The 22,306-nt window shown below is 40.3% G+C and overlaps 1 protein-coding gene across 1 annotated transcript in view; it reads right to left on the bottom strand.

Moving 5' to 3' along the window:
* The window catches only part of RARB (retinoic acid receptor beta), a 159,308-nt gene that overhangs the window by 113,159 nt on the left and 23,843 nt on the right, over positions 1-22,306 (bottom strand). The window contains exon 2 of the mRNA XM_090284396.1: positions 18,674-18,822. Coding sequence (XP_090140522.1) covers positions 18,674-18,822 — 149 coding nt within the window. The remainder of the gene's footprint in view (positions 1-18,673; positions 18,823-22,306) is intronic.

Here is a 22,306-nt window from a genome sequence, read left to right as displayed (position 1 = left end):
TAAGACTCAGCCTGCTGTGAAGTGTACAGATCTCTCTTTTCCAAAGAAAGGCAACCACTCTTGTTATTCTGAGATAATGTTCAGTTTGTGGGGCGTTCAAGTTCCTTCCCAGCTTCCTGGTCACTGCACTGCAAGTCATTCATGAACAGGAGAAGGGAGAGGAAGTCAAATCAGTCTATTTCACTCCATGTGGCTGTTGATTCAAAATACCCAGTAGTGGAGGGGTTGAAACATCCAGTGTGGTTAACATGACCTGTGGATTCTGTGGTGGGTGATAAGCCAGTCTTCTTTGTAATAGATAGTGGAGGCTTCATACGTGGTAATCCAAGGAAAAATTTGAGATCGGTAAGACACCTGAAGATGTCTGAGCTCTTACAACTCTGCCTAACCGAGTAACGGTAAAAAGCCACCCCCAAAACACTGCCATTGTTCTACAGATCTCCTGAAAGTCCACAAAATTCAATACTTCAAAAAGGCATTGCTGCAAATATTTATGTATAAGGACTTGAACAAAATTCAGTACCTTTTACTTTTTTTTGTTTGTTTAAATTTTAAATAAGAACAGATTAATAAATAGCTTCTGGAGTCTTAATCTAATTTGAAACATTAAAAAAGGAAAACAAAATATATGGTCAGAGAAGGGCATAGATCATACAGCACGGTTGAGATTTTTAAAGGCAGCCATCTGAAGTAAAGTAAAATAAAATACAATAAAACATCTCTTATTTCATAGTGCAGTGTCCCACAGTAAAACCGATGAACATACCATGATGGATTCACTAATTTTTAAGTAAATACCCCTGCATATTTTCTCACTGCCCTTCCCTCGACATGCTGTACTTTATAAAAACCCAAGTCCAAGTTCAAAGAGATAAAAAAAGAAGAAAGATAGACAGCATTTTTTAAACAGCCCAGCCTCAGAAATATGTACAGAATTTATGTGTGTTTCAAGTGCTCTTTCTCCTTTGCCAGAGGGCGCAATTAAGGGCCCACAGACAACTTCCAAAGTGAGGCCAAAGAGAGTTTCAGTCAAAGTCAACGGGAGTTCAGCACCCCAACCATGCACAGGAATAGCTTGCCCAAAAAGGAATAAATAGCTATCTTGGCAGGGAGCTCAGGGAAGAACAAGGAAGAGAGCATCTCATATTAGAACCCACATTTTGTAAAACAAAAAATTCACTGGGGGGCCTAGAATCAATACGATCATAGTCATATGATCTGACACAAGCAAGAAGAAGACAGGGGGCCTGAGCGTGAGGCCGGGGAGATCGGCCGGTAGTCTGGTTGAATAAAGCTGGCAGAACTGGGTCTGACTCGAACCTTCTGGTTTACTTTTGCCTTCTTTGTTGTCAGAGGTATTATGTATACACTAAGTGCATTTCATTTTTTTAAGTTACCTGTGAAGCAAGAACCCAGTCACAGCAGCTTAAAAGTTGAGTGGTAGCCAAATGCTCCCCCATTTAACTCAGTGAGCACATGCCCTAAAGCAGGGGAGCCACTGTTCCCTCAGTCTCTCTTGGTTCCCACCTGTTTGTCAAAGTGAGCCATGAGTCTTCCTACTGCATAAAGATGCACACCGTTTCCTACAAACAAGCCACTTACTCCATTCATCCGGCCGCTAACTGAAAGAACCTCTGGTGCAAAACAAAACCCAGTTTGAAGCAGACTGGATTCTCCAAAGATGGCCACCATATCTCCCACTTATAGATGCTCTTCTAAAGTGACCATGGCTCTGTCCCAATGAAGAAAGGATTTATGTCCCTTCCCCTTGAATTTAGATGGCTTTGTGACTTCTTCAACCAGTAGAGTTTGACAGAAAGGACACTAAGGGACTTCCAAGGAAATAAAAGGCCATGGGGCTTCCATCTTGTCTTCGATAACCTTAGCTTTTAGACCTCTGAACCACCATGAAATAAGTCTGATGACTCCGACACTGCCATTTTGTGAGGAAGCCCAAGCCACATCGAGAAGCTCCATGTTGGTGCTCTGATCAATAGGCAATATCAACTACCAAATGCATAACTTAAGACACCTCCAAATGATTCTACCTCCTAGACACTGACAGCCTACTCAGTGGGGCCCAGACAGCATGGAGCAGAGACAAGCCATCCCCACTGTGCCTTGTCTAAATTCCTGACCCACAGAATCTGTGAACAACAACAACAACAAAAATGTTTTATGTCTCTAAGATTTGCAGTGGTTTGTTATGTGGCAATGATAACTGGAACACACTGTTTGAACTCCATATAAGTTTTATCTCATACACTTACATTAGAAATTAAACCATAAGGAAGAAGAGATCCCCTCTCTCTGTCCTACCTACCTAATAGAGTTATTTTTAAAAAGCAAGAAATACTGTATTCATGAACTCTCAGTAAACTACAGTATACCCTGTATGTGTTAGTAATTATAGGATTTATCATTTCATAATGAAAAGAAGGCATCTGTTATTTTATTGATGTGAAATATGACAAATGGGGAAAGACCAATATTTGACATTCAAAACCAGTTCAACTTGAGGCTAAGAAGTGACCTTAATAATTGATAAGAAAAGTCACCCTTGGCACACACTAGCAAGCCACCTCATCAGGTAGCAAACTGAGCCCAAATGTCATTCTTGCTTCATCTGTTCCACACCCAAGAGCAGGGTGGCAACGAGTAGCCAGGAAGGGACAGCAAGACAGATGGGGCGAACACCCCTGCATATTTCTGAGTGCTCTGGGGACAGCTTACTTCCTAAAAATAAAAATGGAATGAATAATGATGCCTACTGAAATTATCATTCTTCCTTTTCTAAGACATTTTCAGTTAACATTGTCCTAACTATGTTCTTCTCTATCTGCCCCTTCACTTCTGCCCTGTGGTAACTTGGATCTAACACAATTATTGGGCACAAATGTGCTCTAGTCCTATTTGTCTTGTCCCTATCTCTTCCACATACTACCTATTAAAGAGCTTTTCAATGAACATGTATTAAGTGTCCATATCAGGCCAAGCTTTGTTGTAGGTGCTGGGAATGCGGAAGAGAACAAGATTTGCAAAGTCCCTATTCTCATGGTACTTATATACTAGAGGGAGGGAAACAAAAACCAGTGAATACATAAACAATTAATAAAATAATTTCAAATAGTAGTAAGTACTACAAAGGAAGTTCCATGACAGGAACCCTGGCCCATCAGGACGGCTGCCAGCACTTTTCTTTCAATAAAGACCCATAGGTCACATTAGAGAAATGGTGGTTATACAGAAAAGGACAGCGTGTAGGCCAAGGACTGGGTCTCTCACATAAAGACAGGGCTAGAACCTGTCCTTTAATTTCTTGGGAAGTTCCCTATAGGGGTAGGGAAGATTATTAAAAAGTAAAATTAGATCCGTTATGATCAAATTCAGTTCAGAGAGGAAATTTTGGGTGGAGCATAATTATTTTTTTTTCTTAAATCTGTCCTATGAACTATGCTTAAGGAATTTTTTTTTTTTTTTTTTTTTTTTTTTTGTCAGAGAAGGATGGTATAACACATAGAAGGCACAGACAAATAAGAGTGTTTTTACCCAAGGGGTTTTACATAAACCAATAGAGTTTGATACTGATGGGGAGAGAATTCTCCTTCCACAGCATGTGAATGCAATTGTATGTATGAGACAGCTACATTGATAATCACATGAATATGGGGGAAAAACAATCTATGGTGATTCTTGGAGCAGAGGGGGTTAAACATGAGAGATGTTTACCAATACTTTCCATTCTCTTTCTGGATCCATGGTATGACTGCATTTCTCTATTTGATATAAAAATTGTTTTAGTCAATGAATTGTGTGTGGAAGTGACAGAGGCTTCAACAAAGAGAGGGCCTTTGTGATAGGAGCAGAGAGGTGGCTTGTGTCCCAGCAAGACTTCAGAACCAAAAATCTACCCATTCCACTCTGCGCTCAGGAAGCTTGAAGTAAACCAGCAAGTATTATAAAGATATCAAATGTTAATAAGATATATAAACCATTTTCTCTACCCAATTTTAATTGTATATGTCCATGTAGGGACTTCAGCTTTTTTCTTTTTAAAGAAGCTATTAAAATACTAAATACTAAGATACTTAAACATAAACATATCTTCAATTTCCACTATGAGCCTAAAGAAACTGACATTTGCCCACAACCCTGACATAATCCAGGCAGAGACTGGTTCCTAGAGGTCACTATTATTGTCTCTCATTCAATGATCTTACTGCAATTAGTGTACATAGTAGAGAACAGGAATACTATTTTTGAGGCCCAGAGCTCATAAAAGATAAGATGGATGAAACAGAATCAAATAATAAAGGAATATCTGATCTAGACTCATAAGTTCAAAATGCTCTTTTAGGATTCTTATACTCCCAGGTCCATGATACCATTCCTATGAACTCTCACAGAAAACATCCTGACATAGGCATAGCAAAAGAAATGACTTCATTATGAGTTTGGATCTAAAAGCAAATACATTAGGTGGTGACAATTAGACTCATTTAGTCTTCCTTATGTAATTCATTTGTGCAAATGCTATCTGCCACAAATATTTACATAAATAAATTCATTACATGTATCTATAATATGTGCCTGAGACTCAAATTTTTGGTCAACAGGCAAGGATTAGCACCAAATAATCATTTGAATAGAACATTATTTCCCACATAACTCAAAAGCAGAAAATTATCATTTAAGACCAAAATACAATCTTAGATGAGGAAATTTACACTTCATTCCATTTCAGAGGGTTAACCAGAATTAGTGGACTCAATCTCTAATGCTTTCTTTCATAATTTCTGGCACTGGACTGATATCTTTTAGACTTCTTTTATCATAATTCAGCACAACAGATATACTGAAAGCTATTCAAGCATTTTAGCATCACTTTTTGATGAAATTATAAACCTAGTATATCATGCATTCAAATGGAAAAGATACCAGCAAAAGATATTACAAATTACTGGATCTATAAACTTGTTAATTTAGGGTACCAATGTTGAAGAAGCATCTTATGCAGCAGGACATGACTCTGGAAACTGATAAATATTTAAAAAATAATTTTATTATTCTATAACTAATTATTTCTGTTAATGAGGAGTAATATAAATTATATCATCAGCTTTCAAAAGTATTGCCTGATTAAGAGTATGGCCACATGCCCCTGGTCCCCAGATATAGCATAGAGCTCATTTATTTAGTACGACATACAGAAGTAAGATCCAAACGAAAATTCTCAATTCCCTGAGCAGTCAGATGATCCCAGCTGGGTTTGACTAATAAGGATACTTCTCCTGATTTGGGGGACTTTCCAGGCCTGCATGAATAGCGGTGTTGTATACTTAACTGCTATTTTCAGATTCAAAAGCCCAGAGGACAACTAACATTGCTTGATCATTCTAGTTTCCTCGAATGTGTTTAAGCATGAAAATCCTTCATAAAACCAAAGTCTTCTCTCCCTCGCTGGCCTACCTGAGAGTTTTCTATTGCTCATTATATTAAGGCTCACAAGAACCCGAGAAGAGCATTCTATATACTCCAGTTTGGAGCTGCAACCAATATAGAATTTTTTTGTTTTTTGTTTTGCGGGCACAGAAGAAGCCTCCATAGAAGCAGAACTAAAGAGGGTCACTGAAGATGTTGCTTTTCCTTATTGGAATATTGACTTTGCAAATCCACCAATCTCTGTTCTAAATGAAGCATTACGTGAAATCAGAGAGGGAGGCAGGTGCCCAAGCTAAAACCCAAGAGCTGCCTCTGGAACACTTGAGAACAAGTTAGTAAGTTAAATGTACTGTATTGTGTATGCTTCTCAGATTTTGACACCAGTGTATGGGAAGCAGACGCTCTGGCAGACAGGCCACCTTGACTGTACTGACAAGCTGGATGACAAACTTTTATAAAAACAGTTCTACCTTGTACACTTAAGCAGTCTGCACTTCGCCGCTTTGAAATAAAATAAAACCAACCCAAACAAAAAAATGCCCCAGGCGACAGTGCTGGTCACAGAACTGGTGCCAGAAATCCGGGCAGGACGCTGCTAGTAAAGGAATGTCATCTTTTCAATATGGAACAAGGAACAAGGCCCTAATGGGGCAGGGCTGCCAGAACCCCAGCTTTTCCCCTTCACCCTAGACAATGCTAGCATTGTACAGGCGGGGGGTAAACACAGATTTTTAGTCCTCTCTCTAGACTTCTTTTTTCAGGGATGAGTTCTAGGGTCCACAGAACAAAATCGTCCCCATTCTGGCATCGCTTACCCAAATGACACATCTAGCCGCCTCTCTGAAGCGGAAAAATACGGAACGACGACAAAAAGACCCAGCTCATAAAAGGTACACAAGAAATTCCAATCCCAAAGAAACTATTATCGTTAAGAGCAGCTCCGTAACAAGGAAGTATCTAGAAAGATGTGTGGTTTTCATGATGTGTGGGACCAGTAGGGTTCTTGTGCCTAAAAACACATATTTTTGGTACAACATGAAAACAAAACAACTATTTCATCTGGTGCTCCACAAGAAGGACAGCAATCTGTTTCCGAAGCTGGAGCAGGAACTGGCTTTGTAGGTCTTAATGAGAGACATAGGTCAGTCTCCAACTGTTTGTTTGCCAAAGGGATTTTCTGGGGTCATTCTGGCTACATGCAATGTTTGCCTGAGAGCTGTCGCTGGACTTTCAGCCCTGAGAAAGGTCTCACTGTCCTGGGGAAGGCTTTCTTAGTCTCTCAAGATGGCAAACAGAACTGATGAGGAACGTGAAGATGTTTAGGATCATAGACCTTGCAAAGATAAGTCTCATAAGATTCAGGACAAATAAGTGCAGCAAAACATCTAGGTTGGTTTCCACAGTAACTACTTCAGTAACAGAATCAGACTGTAAGGTCACGAAGGGGAAAGTTTAGTCCTCTGAACTCTCTCCTAGTGTCCTCATCTGGTAAATAAAGGGGAAAAAATTGATTCCACCTACTTCTCTAGTTGTGATGAGGCTCAAATACAAAAGCTAAGGCAGAAACTGTCAGCTCTTCACCAAGTTCATTCTTTCTTTTTATAATAACAGGTCTGTAGCTGGGCACATGACTAGGTGACATGTCTTGCAGTTGGGTTTGGTCCTGTGAGCAGCTGTTGCCAATGATGTCTACCCTCCAGATCCTGGGCCTTAAGAAGCAAGTGTGCTACCTCCTCCACACTCTCTTTCCTCTTCCAGACGATGCTAAGGACCTCGTGGGCACCAAGATCTAACATTGGAAGGAGCCGACTTCCTAGTCACTGTGTGAATTACCAACCAGGCATACACCCCTTGAACTGTTGTGTGAGATAGAAATAAATTCTGTACGAAACATTGCATATTTTGGAGTTCTTCTTTTAAAAAAAAAACTTTGAAAAATTGTTTTTCTATTACAGTTGTTCCATTCCCCCCATCCAATGCTTCCCCCCACCCCGCCCACCCCTTCTCCCACAGTCAATTCCTACCCCGTTGTCCATGTCAATGATGGAGTTTCCCTTTTTGTACTGTGGCTAAGCTCAGCCTAATTTCATTCCATATGTGAAAGTACTTTAGAAACACTAAAAGGCAATAGGAATGTAAGATATTTTTATTGCTCCTACGGTTTCATACAGTTACGCAGGTGGGAAGGGAGGCAATCTTACAGAGTGGGAAGGCGAGGGGGCCGCAGTCCTGTCCTCGTGGAGAGAAATACAGGGGCTGATATAACAGGAGGATCTTCCCAGACTATTTCCCTTATTACTTCTTTCCAAGAGTTCACCCAGGAAAAAGAAATATAGACTTGAAAGCTTTCTATTTAACCTCTCTCGTAAAAGGTTTAGAAAGAGAGAAGGCTGAAACACTCATCTCCCAAAAGAAACTAAATCATTACCTATGATAGTATAAATTTTATTAAAACAGAGATGATTTTCAGCCATAATTTATATCACTATCAGGAAACCCCAAAAGTACACTTCTATTTCTCTGAGGAAAATACATTTTTTGGGGTTTTTTTTGGTGTAATTGTAAGACATTGCCACAATTCATTTTTAGATGATGGTTGATCCCTAGGAGTTCTGTAAAAGCAACTTATTTTGCTCTTCATTTTCTTTAAATCAGAAAAGTGTTGATTTTGCTGATAAGTTTTAAGAATTGAGCAAAACTCCATGAAACAGACTTGAGACCTCACAGGGAAGGGAGCCATTTTCCAATCAACAGGTTAACTATGACTACTGGAAATTATTTCTCTACTGTACATCAAAGGTAAAACCTTTACCAAAAATTACAGACTTTAGCTTGTTTAATAAACAAAAACAGCTAATGAAAGTGGTCTTGATATTTTAAAACAATGTAAGCATTTAAATAAGCATTTATATAAGCATTTATAAACTCTTAACTATTAAAAGATTTATAAACTACTTAAAACCACCAATTTAAACAAACTATTATCATCCGGCAAACACACACACACACACACAAATACAGGGTTACAGGCTAACTCAGGATTCACTCTCCACTTCCTGTTTATTTATGCACCAGAAGGAAAAAAAAGATTTTCCTGTATTTTCAACCCAAAATGAGTTCTTAATTTAGAACAACATTTATCCAAAAGGAAAAAAAAAAAGTTTTCATCTTCTGTAGGAACTGTTACTAGAAAAAGCCAGGCTGCCCTCTCAGCTGTTTCAGTGAGCCTGGGTCTGGAAGTAAACTCTAGATGGTGAGATTTTTATTGTCTTCTTTTCTTCAAATCACTAAGATCCCACAGCACTCTTGAGTATATCATTCCAGTTGCTAGTCCATAATAGTTTGCTATTGACGACTTCAAAGAGAATAGATCTTTTGCAATGAAGGGTTAACTCTGAGCTGGTCTTTGGCCACCAAGTCTTGTCCTGTTTAGAAAATTTCACAAAAGTTTCCACAAATGTATCATCACAAATCCTATATAAGGAAATATAATTCACTTTACAATTAGAATATATAAACTTACACTACTAGGTGCATTACCATATAATTATATCTGCTTTATTACATGCCATTTATTACAATATTAATTACTATATATTTACATCTAATTTCTGATAAAAAACACAAATGCACTGAGGTCCTACTCTGCGCAGAGCATTGTATGTACTAGATATGAATTCTAATAAAGCTTTGGTGAAGGACCAGCTCCAGCCCTCCTGGAGTTTATAGTCTGACAAAAGGGGCTGATGTCAAACAAATGAGTTAATAAATACAAAGTCAACTACAGTTGTGTTAAGTGCTACAAAGGAGAACAGAAAGTATAAAAAGGCGGACCTAACCTGGGAGTTCTAGAGAAGGCTTCTCTGAGGAAATGATACTCAGTAAGTGCCAGTTGAGCATCTTTAATACCTGGCTGACCCCCAGTTGCTTCCACAAGGCTATGCAAAACTCATGTGAACAGAGTGGGTGAGTTTCCATTTCGCCACAAAGTTTTTATAGGCTACTTCAAGTTCCCTTATTTTCATATTCACCTACAACTTTCGCCTGGAACACTCTTCTCCCCTTCCTCATCTGCAGAATGCTTACACATCTGTCTATAAAACCGTCTCTGCTCTAACACCTTCCCTGAATATCTCAGAGGACGTGAGGTTCCTTCTCTGAGCCCATCAGGTCCCCCAACCACAAAAATCACAGCACAAGACCTGTGTGCTGTTTATATTTTTGCCCATTCATTCATCAGTACGTTTAATAAATACTTACTATGTAGCTATTATTTAACAGGCACTGTTCTATGTACTTTCTAAACACTGGGACACAACATTGGGAACAAAATACATAAAAACCTTTTTATTTTGTGTGTATGTTATTTAATTTCATTTTAATTTTGATTTTGTTTTTGTAGAGTGAGGATTAAACTACAGATCTCCTACCTACCTCAGAGCATTACTGTAAGGGCTTAAGGAATGGGTCAATTAAAGGCCTTTAAATATGTTATATGAGCTCAAGACAATGTGATCTAAGGTACTTTTTTCCTATTTCTTGTATGAGTTAACGGAGCCACAAATTAATATGCAATACGAAAGTTGACGTGCATATTAGCTTCACAAGAAGATGCTCCCTGAATGTGAGTGGGAGGCTATGATACTCGGCCATGAGGACAAACCAAAGCGCAGTCTGCTCAGCTGTGACTGTGGTACACAGCTCAGAAAGTTTTTCCTTTACATTTAGAAATTTACAAGTTAAGTAATAAAATATCCCCATGTCTTCCAAAAAACAAACAAACAAACAACCCCTTTTAGTTCCTATACCGAGAGCCTAACTCATAGACGGTATTTGATAAATATCTGGTGAATGAGAGAATAAATAAATTCTCCATTGTTGGGCAATTTTAATAAGGAGAATAGCTCTTTGGGTTTATAAGGGGATCTACTACTCTGGTTCAAGGACTCTAATAATTAACCTGATGGCAGGCTGCATAATTCAGTTTTAGCCACTGCAGCATGCAGATGTCCTGTTTTTGTTATTGCCTTCAGTTATGCCGTATTGTTCTTCGGACCTCATACTTCAGCAGACCCCTAAACAGAAGCAACTATCAGGGTGGGCAAAGCCAAAAATGTTCTCCAGACAGAGCATAATGTTCATGTTTACCCACGCCCATTAAAAACAATGTCATTTGAAATGGCCTTGGTCAAATAAAATCACTAAGCACATTTATAGTATTTAATAGAAGTTCTAAAATTAAGTACAGGCATCCATCTTCCTGATTGCAAAACTTTTTGTGCCTGACCACACGGCTCATTGTGTGCCAGGAACAAAAAACAAAACAGTCCAGTAGCCTGAACACTGTCATGGAGATGAGGGCTCCCTTCTTCAGAGGCAAGGAAAACAAAGGCAGATGAGAAAATGGACAAAATTAGCCCCGAGGGACCAAGGGCGCTAGTGGAGTTGAAACTCCTAAAGGCTGCTTTAAATAGACAGCTACCAACGTGACCTTGAGCAAGCATTTCCTCTGCGCCCCAGTGGAGAAGGCACGCCATCATGCCTGCGCCCGGCCTCACCCCAGGGGCTCTCGCTGTGGGCTGAGCAGTGGCTCCCAAATGCTGGATTATGGATGGGAAGTTTCCACCCATCAGTGGCGAAGCAGAGAGAACAAGGACAAAGCACCGGTTGGGAGTATGCCCGTGGGTGGGTCCTGTCTGTTAACTGTCCCTTCTTAGGAAAAGACTGACTTGTGAGCTCTTCCTTTTTTTTTTAATGTTTTGTTGTAAAAATGTCATTTCTTTTATGAAATGATCAAAACAATAGGGCTGTTCTTCCTTAAGTATGCTCCCATGTGTTTGTGTTTTTAATTTGTCGCCCAGTGAAGCTCCCAGTCTAGACCATAACACACCACTGCTTTCTACCTTTTGTTTTGAAGTGGTGTTTTCCAACAGACATAGGATTTCAATCCCAGCCCCAGGAAAGGGAGGCTGTGTGACCTTGGCCAAGTTTCTTAACTTCTCTGAACCTGTTTCCTCCTCTGTAAAATGGGGATTAGAAAGCCTACTCCCTGCAGGGCTGCTGTGAAAATTTAAAAAAATACAGGTATAAAATGCCCAAACGCCTGGGTTAGAGCAGGTATCCAACAGGGCAGTGTTTTCCTTCTCCCCAGATTTTCAGACACAGGGAACTCTTATGCCATCTGAGCCATCCCTAACAAGAAATCAGTTCAGTTTTTGGGTCCACTGTTTTCGTGTTCATATTTGGCGTAGCACTTAGTTCAAATGTGAGGATTTGCTTTTGTTTCACAGATTTGCTGAGGCCCGGACAAGTAATGGACACAGCCCAGAGTGGAAGAAATGGCCCTAGAATCCAGCGTTCAGCATCTGATCTAAAATGCTTCCCCTTATTACTCACACAGCTAGTTTCTTCTCAGTTATGAGACCTCTCCTGACCCACTGTCAAATCAGATACCCTTCAATTACTCTTTACCTGACCATTCTGTTCGTTTCCTTCCAACTTGGAATTGTTTATCATCTGCCCTCTTGTACAAGACAACAAGTTCCAAGAGAAACTTGTCTATCGTGTTCACTGTTGTATCCCCAGCACCTGGCACAGACCTTGAAACTTAGTAGGTGTTCAATAAACGTATGTGGAAGGATGATGGAATGATGAATGTAGTCCTAAGAGACTTACACATAAAGCCGGGAATAATAGAAGACAGCATATAATCAAAGGCCAGCTCTGGTATGCTCACCCTTTGGCAAGGTGACCTTACCACTTTTCCTTATAAGGAATGCAGCCTATTTCTCCACCCACTAAATCTAGACTTGACAATGTAACTGCTTTGGCCAATAAGACATAAGTAAATGTGATGCAACCAGGGGTTTGCACATTGGTGACTTCTTCTCTTACTGATGGGAACCCATCCACCACCGCGTGAGCAAGTCCAGGCCAGGCTAATGGATGAGCAACAACAACATGGGAAAAGGATACGGTCATCCCGCCAAAGCCCCAGTCATGTGGGTGAGGCCATCCTAGACCACCTGGCCCAAGCCAAGCCAGCCCAGACAAAAAGACCTACACAGAAGTATCGTCAGCAGCCGTCCGTCTTGAGAGACGATGGTGTAGCTTCTTAAGAGTCTATCTGCACCGCCGAGAATGGCTGTGCAGTCCGACTCGGGAGTGACACGGTATCTGTCTCCTCCCGTGTTGAATCGACATCTTGCGATGACGCTGGAGTGTCCTCTCCAGTGAAGCTGAAGCTACAGAGCCTGGGCAGGGTGATATGGAGGGTCCGCTGTTGCCCATGCAGCAGAACCCCCCTCTCTTCGCAGCTGAAGGATCCAAGGGAAAGACGGAGTCAATACAGCTTGGCTTCAGGTGCGCCACAGGAGTTGCCGGTGTTGACTACAACGTCAAACCGCCTTAGGGACTCCGGCTCCGGATTTTCTGTCGGGGTTTACTCCCTTAGCCTTTCCCCTGAAGAGGTATGCCGCAAAGCAGCGGAGGTTTTTTGGAGTCAGAGTTTTCCTTCTCTGATGTGCCCTGACTGGAAGATCAAACCAGCGACACTTAGCTCGCAGGCCGACGCTCAATCCACTGAGCCAAACCAGCCAGGGCTACACAGAAGTATAACAAATAATAAACATCTATTATTTTAAGCCAATAAGCATTTGGGTTATTTGTTAAGCAGGAAAAGCTAACTGATATAGCAGCTCATAGAATACATCCCCCAAACCACTCCAGGTGCTTTTGGAAGTAGCTCACTTATGAGAAAATAACTAATTTCTCTGAATTTCAGGGATAAGGCAGTGGGAGCTGAGTGAGAACAAAGAGGTGGAGGAATACCAGACAGGGAGAGTGGTCTTGAAGTTCCCGCCTTGGACCCCAGGGCACATGGACATCAACTCCTGTTAAGCAGCTCTTCTTAAGCAAGTGGGGAGGGGGAGCGGCAGTCCCAAGCCTACAGTCCACCAGAACACACAGGCCTGCCATCTTTGGCATGAGTACTCTGGACTATCAGTTCACAATTTTAGAAATGGTAAGAAATAGCATATCACCGTACACTTGAGCAGAAGCCAGGAAACTAGGCCCAGGGGCCAAAAGTGACCCACTGCTTGGTTTTGTAAATAAAGCCTTATTGGAACATAGCCATGCCCTTTCTTTTACATATTGTCTATGGCTCTGTTCATGCCGCAATGGCTGAGCTGAGTAGTTGCAACAGAGACCATATGGCCTCCAGAGCCTAAAATATTTACTATCTGGTTCTTTACAGAAACAATTGGCCAACCCCTTTACTAGAGTAATCAGGAGAGGTTCCATGGCGTAGTTCGGTCTTAAGCTGAGTGTTGAAGGAAAGAGGCAGTGTTCGTTTTGCTATAAAGGAATGGGGAATTGCTGAAAGAACATTACGAGAAAGAATACTAAGATTATAGCTGATGTTACCTCGCTGTGGGCAATAGTCATTATAAGTTAGTGATAATACAGACAATAACTAAGCACATATACCACTTAGTATGTGCTAGGTTTTATTCTATATGCTTTAGAGTAATTCATTTTATCCTCACAACAATATTATGAAACAGGTGGTAATATTATCTCCATTTTTCCAAATGAGAAAAGAGACAGAATTTAAAAAATGCCTTCCCAAAATCACAAAGCTAGCAAATGCCTAGCTAGGATTCACTCCAGACTCCATACGTTCTGAAAGCTACAAAATGGAAAGGTAAAATATGATGAAGGCCAAAATTGGGCATGAATTCTAGCTATGAACAATGAGATGGTTTCTTATGTGAAAGTCAGTTTTATTACTTTCTAGTGTTAAACCTTGGCTAACCACACCACACGTTCATTTCACGTACTCTTTGTCCTCTGCAAAAAAACTGTATTGCTCAGCTGGAAATCCCCTAAATGGGGCATCCCTATAGCACATCCAGTGGTTATGTTGCCAGGGTGATGCTATGTCAACAGAACAGCCACTGGCCATTCCCATAGGTGGACCTCAACTCATTCATTAAACTCTGAGACTGAGACTGCCACCTGGTTCCTGAAAAGACGGAAGTTCTCTTCTGCAAACAATAATCAATAAGCTCATCCTGGTAATGGCAGGCAGAAGCCAACTCTTTAAGAAGGTCATTTCTTCTTAAAATTATTAACTGGGTTCTCTTTGGGAGTTGAAATTTAGAGCAGAGGCTCTCAGCCCAGAGTAGTGATTTCTGATCTCCAGCCACAGGATGGGCCACCTCTTATAGTGACCTAGGTGGCATAAAGTGGTATCAAGCAGGAGACCCATTATGAATAACCAGATTAAATGTAGGAAAAATTCCAGAATAAAAGTTGTTTCTTGAGTCATTACCTTATTTTCACAAGGGAGAAATTCCTAATAGATAATTTCCAATACAATTATCCTTTACAGAATAGCAGAGCTTAACCCTTTGAGTGCCATGTGTAATTCAAAATCTAGATAAACATAAGAAAAAATTATATCAATATATAACCTGAGGTACAAATAAAAGAGAACAAAACATAAAATACGAATTATTCCACTGTTATTTACATTTATATCCATCGAAAGAAGAGTCGCTGGGAGCGACGCTGGCACTTCTGGGAAAGTTTGTCAGCGTCACGCACAGTGATGTTGGCACTCAAAGGATTAAATTTATAAACCTTTTCTAGAGGGCATTTTGGCTATTTGTATCAAAAGCCTTAACATTGTATAAAGTCAATGATCTAGAAATTCTCTTTGTATACTAATTTATCCTAAGGAAATTATCAGATACATAGTTAAAGCCTATACATTAAAGCATTAGCTAGAACAGAGAAACACTGGAAACACACTAATTATGCAACAATAGGTGATTAGTCAAATAAATTAAAACCAGTGTGCAAGGTAAAATTCTATTTTGGTAAAAAACAAACAAAAGAAAACAAAAATAGCAACATCATATTCACATAGAAGAACAGGGTTAGTAGGTTTTTTGTTTTTTTTTTCCTCCCAGGGTAGAACTATGGTTGTTTTAATTTTGTACTTTTTAATACAATAAATTCAGCATCGTATTGGCAATTTTTTAAAAGGATAAGAAGTTATTTTGTTTCTGGGGTATTACATTACAATTCTGCATTCTCATGTTTTTCAATTCTCTGAATTTTGTCGCCATATTTTCCCAGCAAGTGAAAACGCAGACCAGTCTTTACCAAAGGGAAAAGACAGTGTATGTTTTCAGAGACCCACACACAAGACAAAACTCCTCAAGTTTGACAACTGGCTGGTGGGCCCATCTGACCTTAAACTGGGCTTATAACTGTTAAAAAGATTTATCATAACACGACTTGGAACAGCTTAACCAACTTTATCAAAGTTGCTTGTGCTGATATGGGTTTTGTTTTTGTTGGGGTTTTTCCTAAAAAGAATCAGAATCCTAAATTAAAAACAAGAGATTCAGAGAACTGGCTAAGGGCTGATTAAAACAGCGTGTACCAGGCAGATTGTGAAACAGCTTCACATGTAGGGCCTGGAATCCGCACAAGTGACACTCGCGGGGGTTTCTTTCCCAGGACAGCGAGAGCAGTTAAGCTGCGTTATCACAAAACTCATTGAGATTTCTGGACATGAAACGCCTTAAAAGTTTTAGAAATAAAGGAATGTCTTTCCATTCAACTTTCAAATAAGTATTTAAACATTATTTTTACATTGCGCAAGAAATTATTTCTATATTGGACAAAGGGAACTGGTATTCTGAAACCTTCCCAAATCTCAGGAGAAATGTAGATTGGCCTAGAGGTTACCAATAAAAAAAGCAATAGTTAGATGCACAAACGTTTTGCGTTTTATCCAGTTGCTACCTTACCTTTCCTGACCACTAGATCTGAAACTACTGAGGGAAAGTGAATGCCTTTCAAACAACCAATGCAATTCCGGAGGCAGAGAAACCTGTCTAAGTCTTTCATGAATTTCCCCAAACTGGCCTTATCCTGTAAAATAATACATGCTTATACAAATGATTAGAAAGAAAAGAAAACACACATAGTTTTGTTGAGGGGCTGAGTGACATTTAGGTGTTTGTTCAACCTACATCTTTAAGCACCTGCTATATGGCAGATTGCATGTGAGATGCTGGACGACAGGTCTAGAAGCCTCTCCACTCTGTGGTCATAGACAATTAGATAGAAGTGTTGTAGAGTGAATATAAAAAGAACCCTGATTTTTTCTTCCCCCTGTATTTCTGCCTCTTGCGTGACTTTGCAGCTCCTTGAATTAAAAAGTTGAGTTGATGTTCCTACCTCTTGAGTATGAACTGGCCTTACGACTCGCTTTGGCCGATATGATGTGTCAGAAGTGCCACTTCTGAGCCTAGGCCTTAAGAGACCTTGTGTGCCCCATTTTCTCTTCTGCCACTCTGCCTATGCAAATAGCCAAGGTCAGCCCAATGGGAATGAGACACCACGTGGAGGAGCGCTGGGTTTGGGGTCCCTAGCCAACAGGCAGCACCCCTAGAGGTAGAGCCAACTAACTAATCTGCAGCTGGTCAGAGATACACAATGGAGCACAGCTAAGACCCTATGAAGCACCAAAAGGAGCCTGGCCTCAAGTGCTGGCCCAGAGAATTGCAGGCTAAATATTGGGCTGGCCAAAAAGTCCATTACATTTTTTCCCATACAGTGGCTCTAATAGTGCTTTGTTGTCTTTAACTTTGAAATAATTTTGTTAAATTGTATTCGGACAGCTATCATATCAATATGTGTTTAACCAAAAAAAAACACATCAAAATTGGTAAATTTTTGTGCAACCATTTTAATATTGAACACAGAAGAAAATAGGCCACATTTTCGGCATATTATGCCTTTTTTTTTCAAGAATGGCAAAAATGCAACTGAAACACAAGAAAAAGATCTGAGTGTCGTATGGAGAAGGTGCTGTGACTAATTGAACGTGTCAAGAGTGGTTTGCGAAGTTTCTTGGTACTACTGACATTTTGGCCACATAATTCTTTGCTGTAGGGGTGTCTTATGCATTGGAAGATGTATAGCAGCACCCCTGGCCGCTGCCCACTAGAAACCAATAGCGGGAGACAGCCAACATACTCAAAATATCCAAATCAATGAAGTTATGGGTGAAAATGAAAACTGTGTCTTTTATTTTACAGGAAAATCATGATGGACTTTTTGGCCAACCCAATAAAAAGTTACTGTGTTAAGCCACTTGGTTTTAGGATGGTTTGTTACACGATAGTACCTAACCAATCCACACATAAACAAGTGCTAACTCCAATAAACCAAATACAAAATGCCATAAAGCACTTGATGGGAGCACCTGTAATATTATTCCCATATGTTTACGATTACCAATGAATCATGCAATTTAGGTATATAAACAACAGACCTGAACACCCATTGGAAAGAACATAAAGAAGCTATATATCTAGGTAAGGGCTGGCTCAAGACAGCCATAGTTCCTTTGAAAAACTGTCTATGGATGAGTTGGATTTGTCTGTGAAGTCATTCTTTGTTTCTTTTCTCTCTTAAAAAAAAAAAAAAAAAAAAAAAGCTCTTTCACTCAATTAAGCCTGTTGGACTCGATAACAATTGCCTAGCTTGATTCAAAGCAGCCATATCCTCTCTGACACATGTTCAGCCTCCACCATTCCGCAGGCTGGAATTTTAAATCCAGTCCCCTTGAATTTATGACACACACAGTAGCAAGTCCCTACAGGCTGAAAATCAAACTGTAATTCAAAGGCCATGGGGCTGAGGAAACAGCCAGAAGATAAATCCCAATTTCAACCTTGGAATCTCTGCAAGTTGATTCAATGGCTTGTCAGTCATATTTAAAAATAAAATAAAACTACAGAGACACCAGATGGCATGTTTTAAAGAGAAACAGGATGGTGCTTTTCAGAACGCCTTCAAAAGGCTCTTGTTACCTGAAAAGGACTGTTCTGTGTTACTTTAAGGGCCCTACAGCATTTGGGCCCCATCAGTCATTTGCTGAAGTTTCTGATTTTTAATTTTTAAATTTATTTATTGTTTTTCTATTACAGTTTCCCACTTCTTCCCCCTTTGCTCCCCGCCCCCAGCCCACCCTTAGTTTCTGAATTTTTAACTAATGAGATTTAAGAAAGAAACCAAACCATTCAACGCAGCCGAGGCCACCACACTGACTGCAGGTGATGTGACAGATGTCAAAGCGGCCCATTTCTGGAGAGCATGCGGAGAACAGGAGCGCACCAGGCCCAGGGCCGTGGGTACTCACCTTACAACCCTCGCAGGCGCTGACCCCATAGTGGTACCCTGAGGATTTGTCCTGGCAGACGAAGCAGGGTTTGTACACGCGCGGGGGAGGCAGCGGGGACGGCGGGCTGGGGACAAGTTCCTCAGAGCTGGTGCTCTGGGTTTCAATAGCTACAACGGAGAAAGAGAGAAAATGGATTTCAATTTGTTTCTGTTTTACACAGTGAACTCACAGGCCTCTGCCCCAAATCTAGCAATAGCACTAGCATAGATAGGCCCCCGAAACCAGTCATCATTGTGGGCACAGCAGTGGGGACACTGACGGGGTGCTTGGCAGGTTACAAAGCAATCCCATGTGTCCCATTCATTGTCAGGGAGGTGACTTCATCATCATCATCTTACCATGGCTCACTTCTAGTCACTATATCCCATTATTTTATTTTATTTTCTATTAAACTCTCTAATTTTACATTTAGGAAGTTTGTGTACAATTTTATTTTATACCTCTGCCACCCCCTCCAGGATGGGTTTAATGAAGCCAAAGAGCTTACCTACATCGTTTACAATGTGTTCCAGGCCCAAAAGAGGTCCTGGCACATAGTAGTTAAGTAATGAACAAATATTTGAATTAATATATAAAAATTTTCTTCTTCCACTATAAACACTAAACGCTTCTCTAAGTCAGTAAATTATAAAATGGGAACTCAAATAGCTTTCATATACTCACTTGCTTACTTTAAAAAGTAATTAATGATCCCTTTGGCATAGAATGAACCATTATTATAGTATTTTTATAATTCAGGAGAATCTTTGAATGAATTCATTAGAGTAGCACATGTCTAGTAGATAAACCTATTAGAGTCTTCACTGATTAGAACTGAGGTAACTGGGACAAGAAAGCCCTTGCTCTGGATAGCTTGGCACAATTATGTCAAGTGTTCTGCAGATGGGTTGGCATCTGAGATGCCTCTAAAGCTTATCAGATCACATATCAGACTGTAAATGCAAAGCATTCCTCATACTAATCAGCTTCACTGAGAGCACATGAGTAATTATGACACCAAGAAGAAAACAGTACTTCTTAAGAGTACACAATAACGTATCACTCTTAGTTAAAACCCAAGAAAACAAACACACACAGGATCACCCCCAATCCGTTCACTCAGAAAAAAAAAAATCACTGTTGTCATCTTGGCATACACCTTCCAGACCATTTTCCTATGCATATCAATGTTTTTGGTTGGTTTGTTTACTAAAATGGAATTCTACGGTAGCTTCTGATTGGCACTGAGCCTGTTTAACTTCTTCTATTTCCTTGTCAAAAAATATTTTCTCACAAAACATTCCATTAGGATATGAAGATCTTTACAGCTCATCTCAGCAGACCTCTGTTTCCTTAGGATAAATTCTCAGAAGTGGAATTATTTGTTCAAAAGGTATAGCTATTTAAAGAATAGTTAGTTTTTAATTCAGGTTGATAAACTGACTTCTAGGAAGGCTGTGTCAATGAACACTCCTGAAATCAACAGGTGAGTCCTTCCTCTGAAAACGTTTGGATTGGTTCTGCTGGTGTACCTTGATGTCCATGCGCGCGCTCCCCCAACTCTGACAGAGCCCTGACGGCCCCACCATGCTGAGTCCTGCATTGTGTTCTCTGCAGAAGCAACGTGGTGGTGGAGGGGCGGGTGTGTGTGTGTGTGTTTTAATGCCCTACTCGCTCATGTAGAACAGCTAATCTGGCTTGACTAGGGAAGTTGTAAATAGAATTGTTAGGGCTGGATTCAGCTGTCACAGCTATGCCCTGAATTTCAAAAGTGGGTGGTAATTTCCATAAATATGCCACTTCAAATACATGTACTCAAGCATTTCACCCTCCCAAAGAGAGGAAACATAACTGCAGGCAATTTAATATCCGAGCAACTTGGGGCAAAGTACACAAAAAGGGGGAGGCCTTGAAAATCCCAAAATATTTTACAAAGGTTGGAAAAAGACTTTTTCTATGGATGAGAGTCATTTATGACGAATGAGTCTAAAAGGCTTTTCCTGAATAGCTGCCATTAATTCCAATGTTCTATTGAAAGTCATCAATTGGGAGGGCTCTGGACTTTTAAGGCTGGGGTGATTTCACCTGCAATGCCATGAACTTTCCCATATCTGTGCAATGATGATCACATCTTCAATCGTTTATTTTTGCTGAGTGACTATGGCATGCCAAGCATTGGGTTATATGCCATGGACAGAGCACAGAATAATCCCTTAGCCCTGACAAGTTTGGCCTAATAGAGAGTAAGCCAACGATTAGAATATAACAGTAGTTCCCAAACTTGTCTATATATTAGAACGACCTGGGGAATTTTCAATTATCCTAATGCACAGATTATATTCCAGACCTGTTCTGCCAGAATGTCTGGGAGTGGAATTTAGGCATGAATATGTTTTAGAAAAAACAAACAAAAAACTCCCAGGTGAATCCAAATTGCAGCAGTTTGGGAACCACCACTATTATGATAACAGAGAAGGTTTCAAGCTTTATTCATCGCAGGAGAAATCAAGGGAGGCTTCCCGGAGGAGATGACCAGGCTGTGTTCTGAAGGATAAATTGATTCTTTCTATACAGTTTAAATTTGAATCCTATAAATGCCATAAATGAATCCCACACAAATCTAAACAGAAAAGTCTTATATATGAGAAGAAGCAATTATCTTCGGAAAAAAATTCCCATTGGTAGTAAAGAATTAAATATGTGATTTTTATATATTCAAATATCACCCTCAAAGTTGAAAATCTAAGATCTCGGTGGTCTAGTCAGATTGCCCAAGCTAGTGTTAAACATGCCACAACCAGTTCTAGAATTAAAGCCAGGACATAGCATCAGTATAAGAGCAAGATCCCTACTTAATGCAAACTTTGGCCTTTTTTGATAATGTAGTGAAATATTTTGGCGAAGTTTATTAGTGCTCTTTTTCCCCTTTTGTCCCCCCACCTTCCCAACCACTATGAGTCAAGACATGTGGGAAACTAGGGGGGCAGCCAGCCTAATGGCTCCCCTTTCACCAGCCATTTCGGTATTTAAGGTAGCTACAGAGTGCTTGGCCATTGATCTGTTCACTGTCATCCTGTTCAAATCAATAATCTATTAGTCCCTTTAAATTGGAGTTAGATTCATCAAATGCCCTTGAGAGGCCTCCAACATTTTGTTCCTTATTCCAAGCAAGCACAATAAGTCTATGGAATGATAAAATTTTTGCTGGAAAACTCTGCAGGCTCAGCAGACAATGCGTCCTGTATTAGCTCATTCAGCGATCTCAGGCAGACCAAAAAAGCAGTTTTTAGACTTCCCAGGGGGAAACGAGGCTGGTGCCATTCAATCAAACAACTGTACTCCAGCCATCCTGATGTGATTTGAGTTTGGGGAAGCAGCCTTTGAGGAATCATTAGGTTCTGCTTTTTGCCTCCTGCATGTATTTATTTCCTTGCTCACTTATTGTCTTCTTCAGGGCTCTTTGGTGATTGCACCGCCGACAAGCAGCAGCCTCCAATGTGGCATCTGAACTGCTCACCAGATGGGCTGCTTTGCTTCGTCAGGGAACGGCTGAGACAGAGAAACTTCTGCTACCGGGGCAAGATGGATGCTCGGCTCCATGGGTCCCTGCCC

This window comes from Furipterus horrens, unplaced genomic scaffold, assembly GCF_987537825.1.
Source record: "Furipterus horrens unplaced genomic scaffold, mFurHor1.1.pri manual_scaffold_7, whole genome shotgun sequence".
Taxonomy (NCBI): Eukaryota; Metazoa; Chordata; class Mammalia; order Chiroptera; family Furipteridae; genus Furipterus; species Furipterus horrens.
This window is presented reverse-complemented; position numbering and strand designations above follow the sequence as displayed.